The following is a 4,329-nucleotide window of genomic DNA, read 5'->3' as shown; positions in this document are numbered from 1 at the left end:
GCAACTGCTGCCTTTTTGAAGATGAACTACAAGATAACTCTAGCGTGTCCCCACTGTTGGTTGTCCAGGCGATGCACTCCCTCACAGTTTAGTAATGCCTTTTTCATTTCGTCATCACGTCATTAACTAAATCGATTTTCCCAAAACTCCTGATGCTTAGGCCCAGCAGGAGGTCAATTTAGGCCCTGTACGTTGCTAGGCTTGCAAAACATGTGACATGAATGTTGCCAGTCTGATCCTGAGCATCTCTCATAACCATCACGGGGGTGTCCTTGAGAGATGCTAATAATCCTTCTGTGGAGCTGCTCCAAGGCAAACTGATTGCCCCCGATGTGTGAATGTATACAACTGTGAGCGCCGCTCCCAACATTCCCAGACCACATTACATCAGATAGAAATGGCGTGAGTGTCATGAATAGCAGAAGAACAGAAAGGCTATTGCAAGGATGTTACATTAAATCTGGAATCTGAAAACTGCTGAGTTGCGCTTTGAAGCCAAAAAAACTCAACTTCCTCATATGAAAATACCTGAATCCTGTAGTGCAGCCAATAGAGTGTGTGCACTATAGACTCCTGCCGACCTAGCTAGCTCACTGCCGGTTTAGCACTCAGCTTACTTGAACAGGGATAAAATAATTTAATGGTGCGGTTCTTCTAGATTTTCCAAATTTTATTGAACCAAATGACTTAAATTATGACAGTGAAACGAGTCATTTTGCAGAGGTTGGGGTGCTCAGAAAAATGTATCCACTGTTTTACAGACACTTCTATCACAAACCAAGCTCATCGGAAAAAGTCTTTTTGGGCCACAGTGCATCACGTTATGATGTAATTACTATAAAAGCTGGCTTCAAAGCCTGTCGCTATTCCTGGGGACTTGGGTTGGTGTAGCGAAGAGAAGTGGGCGGGATTTAACAATAAGATAACAATGGAAGGGATGTAAATATGTCAGTAAGTCAGAGAGCTTTGGTCAGAAAGCTGCAAAGCTCAGCAGCTTCTCTCCTCCTCCTCTCTGTGGTGATGAAGCTGGAGGGAGCTGAACTCTGCTTTCCCCAACTACCCAATACCTCCTGCAGGAGGCCGGAGCCTCCTCACCTCGACACTCTGCTTATTTATATTCTACTATACTCCATCTCTCTTCTCACTGCAGCTCTCAACCTGCTGGTCATCATCTCCATCTCCCACTTCAGGCACATAACCTTCACAGGGTGTTATGTATAATATTTATAATATTATAATATTGGTGATGTTGTTCATAATGATGAAATTCTCTCACTGCAGGCAGCTCCGCACTCCCACCAACCTCCTCCTCCTCTCTTTGGCTGTCTCAGATTTTCTTGTGGGCTTTCTGCTGATGCCGGTCGAAATACTCCTGACAGAGACCTGCTGGATGCTGGGTGACCTCATGTGTGCGCTGTATTTTCTGTTACCGGTCATCATAGTCGCTGCATCTGTAGGAAACATGGTACTCATATCTGTTGACCGCTATGTGGCAATTTGTGATCCTCTGCATTACACAGTCAAAGCCACTCAAAGACTTGCAGCAGTATGTGTTTTATTGTGTTGGATTTGTTCTGTTGTCTACAGCATTTTACTTTTATATGATAACCTGAAGCAGCCAGGCAGATATAATTCCTGCAAAGGGGATTGTGTGGTCAACATCACAGGAGTTGTTGATCTTGTTGTCAGCTTCATTATTCCCATTACTGTCATCATTGTTCTGTATATGAGAGTATTTGTGGTGGCTGTGTCTCATGCTCGTGCCATGCGATCCCAAATTGCAGCTGTCTCACTGAAGACTGGTCAAACCAAGAAATCTGAGATAAAAGCAGCCAGGACACTGGGTATCCTTGTAGTTGTGTTTGTGATCTGTTACTCTCCATATTACTGTGTGTCCCTCACAGGCTATGAAATCTTGGTTGGTTCTAAAACCGAGATCTTCATGATGTTTCTGATGTATATTAACTCCTGTCTAAACCCTATAATCTATGCTCTTCTCTACCCTTGGTTTACAAAAGCTATCAGGCTCATTGTTACATTTCAGATCCTACAGTCTGACTCCCATATGGCCAACATCCTGTAAAGAGACACTGTGAGATAAGTGACAGTGCAGTTGTTGTTATGTTGTATGTTTATCTTTATTCATACACATATCAAGGTTCATTTATTTATCATTTTACAATACCAGCGTTGCAAAACAAAACTGAGGTTGAGTCCATTTATGCTACATGACAGAAACAAGAAAAACAATATGAATCTATAATTTCACTTGTAGTTCTTCGTTTTTTATTTTGTGTTTTTGGAAACTGAAAACAATTCATGATTCAAAGGATGAGCACATGTTGATGTCTATGATGTATAATGAATGCTTTTTCATCAGAGATGATACCAGAAATTCTAGACTTTCTCTCTTTTCCTGAATGTAAGAAAACAGGACATACTACCTTTCAAAAAGCATATTAAGTTTGAGAGGAAGTAAGTAAAAATAATAATAATAATTTTTAAAGATTAATTTTACCTTCAAATGTGATTGAACAATACTTCAATAAAATACATCATCAGAAGATTCCTTTCTACTGTATTTTGTATATTCTGATTTTGTCAAAAACAGATTTTAACATTAATATTCCACAATAACCTGGACTTCCTGGCACTACCACCATCGCCCTCAGACATGGCACACGCTTTATTGTAGACCGACAACAGTGGCAAACTCATGATGTTTGAGGGGAAGGGGCAAAAAAAAAAAAAAAAAAGATACCAGCTGTATGTGAGGTGTGCAGAAAGTTGTAATATACTTATAGTGAGGAGAGGGCACTTCACCACTTTTTGCCAACTGGAAGGGCATCCTAGAGGGCACACATTGTGTTTTGTCTGCTGGAAAGGCATCCTAGAGGGCACTGTTGCAGCATTTTTATTTCAATCATTGGGGCGATCAACTCCCCTGCAAGTCCACCAGTGAGTGGAAATGTCCAGGGGACTTGCAATGAGTTCAGGATCAGAATCTGGCGTCTGGCTGGGTGACTAGCAAGTGAGTGGGTGGAGCCAAGAAAACATAACGCTGCTGACACAACCACAGGTGACAGGTGCTGCAGCACAGGAACTGAGGAATGCTGCCGCACAGGGAATGTGAAAAGGGGAACACAATGACAGAAGGTTGTTGCAGCTCAGCACCAGCAGTAGATGGCCCAGCATTGGCACCTAAGATTTGTTAAGCTCACAAACTGATCACGAGGATAGTGAAAGAGGAATAGAATGCCACTTAAAATAGCCGGCCAAAGGCAGGTCATATGGAAGGTCACCAGTGATTTATGGAGAGCTGGAAGGATTGTGATGCTTTAAGGTCTGAACAGAATACTTGATCTGACTATGTGTGAATTGTGTAGTGTGTAGTGTCCATCATCTGGACTTCTATTTCATGGCTGACATAACCAGACATGACTGCGAGTGCAACTGCACACACCCATTTTGCCACAAATGCAACACAACACACAACAGAAACCAGTTGAGTTGTAGCTTGGTTGTAACATAACATCAGCATGTGTGATGATTCGATTTAGTGTAGGTGGGATACAGCTGCTTAGTAGTCAATCTTTAGTTAGTAACCACTGACTTCATCCTTGTTCTACTGTATAAGTGTTTTTAGTAGAACAGAAGGTAAAGAAAAAATGGAAAACATCTTTGACTACACCCCAATCCCAAGACCCTGTCGCCCCTACCACTTAGCCCCACTCCTCCATTTTGTGCATTCACATCTATGGGTAGGGTGTCCTGATTCTTGCTGGGACAGAAAGAGAGGGTGACTTGTTAGGGCTCACATGGCCTTCCTCATGGAGGTTTTCAGAGGCACACTTCAAACTGAGGGTTATGAGAACTCTGTTGTTTCAGTGTATAATGGTCTATTTCTTTACAAAATTCATAAAACAATTGCTACTAGTGTCACAGGGTGTGTGTGTGTGCGTGTGTGTGTGTGTGTGTGTCTGTAAGGGTATGGGTTCCCTCCCCTTCTAAGATGGTTGGCCGCACATATGCTGTGACAATGAGGAGATTAGGAACACCTGTCCACTCTGGGAGGAGGGCGGTGATTGGTTGGTGCGGCCGAGCAAGTGGTTTCTTTTTCTTGTCTCCCTCCACAGTGTCCAGAGGACTGAGTGCGGGCGTGCAGCGAGAAGACAGGTGGAGCAGAGCGGACGGCATGCAGAACAGACGGCGTGGCGAAGCCAGGATGGAGTGGCGGAGCCAGGACAGCGTATGGCGGTGGAGAAGACTGTTGGACGCTGAGACGAAGCCGAGTGGGACGTTAACCAACCGCGGCAACACGGAGCAGCG

General features: G+C 43.5%; 1 protein-coding gene across 1 annotated transcript; it reads left to right on the top strand.

Annotated features, from left to right (window-relative positions):
• The first annotated feature begins 1,020 nt into the window (after positions 1-1,020).
• LOC141002581 (trace amine-associated receptor 4-like) lies at positions 1,021-2,083 on the top strand. The gene is made up of 2 exons (XM_073473937.1): positions 1,021-1,190; positions 1,282-2,083. Exons 1-2 carry the CDS (start codon positions 1,021-1,023, stop codon positions 2,081-2,083), a joined length of 972 nt encoding a protein of 323 aa, XP_073330038.1.
• The last annotated feature ends 2,246 nt before the right edge of the window (positions 2,084-4,329 follow it).

This window comes from Pagrus major, chromosome 9 (assembly GCF_040436345.1).
Source record: "Pagrus major chromosome 9, Pma_NU_1.0".
NCBI lineage: Eukaryota > Metazoa > Chordata > Actinopteri > Spariformes > Sparidae > Pagrus > Pagrus major.
This window is presented reverse-complemented; position numbering and strand designations above follow the sequence as displayed.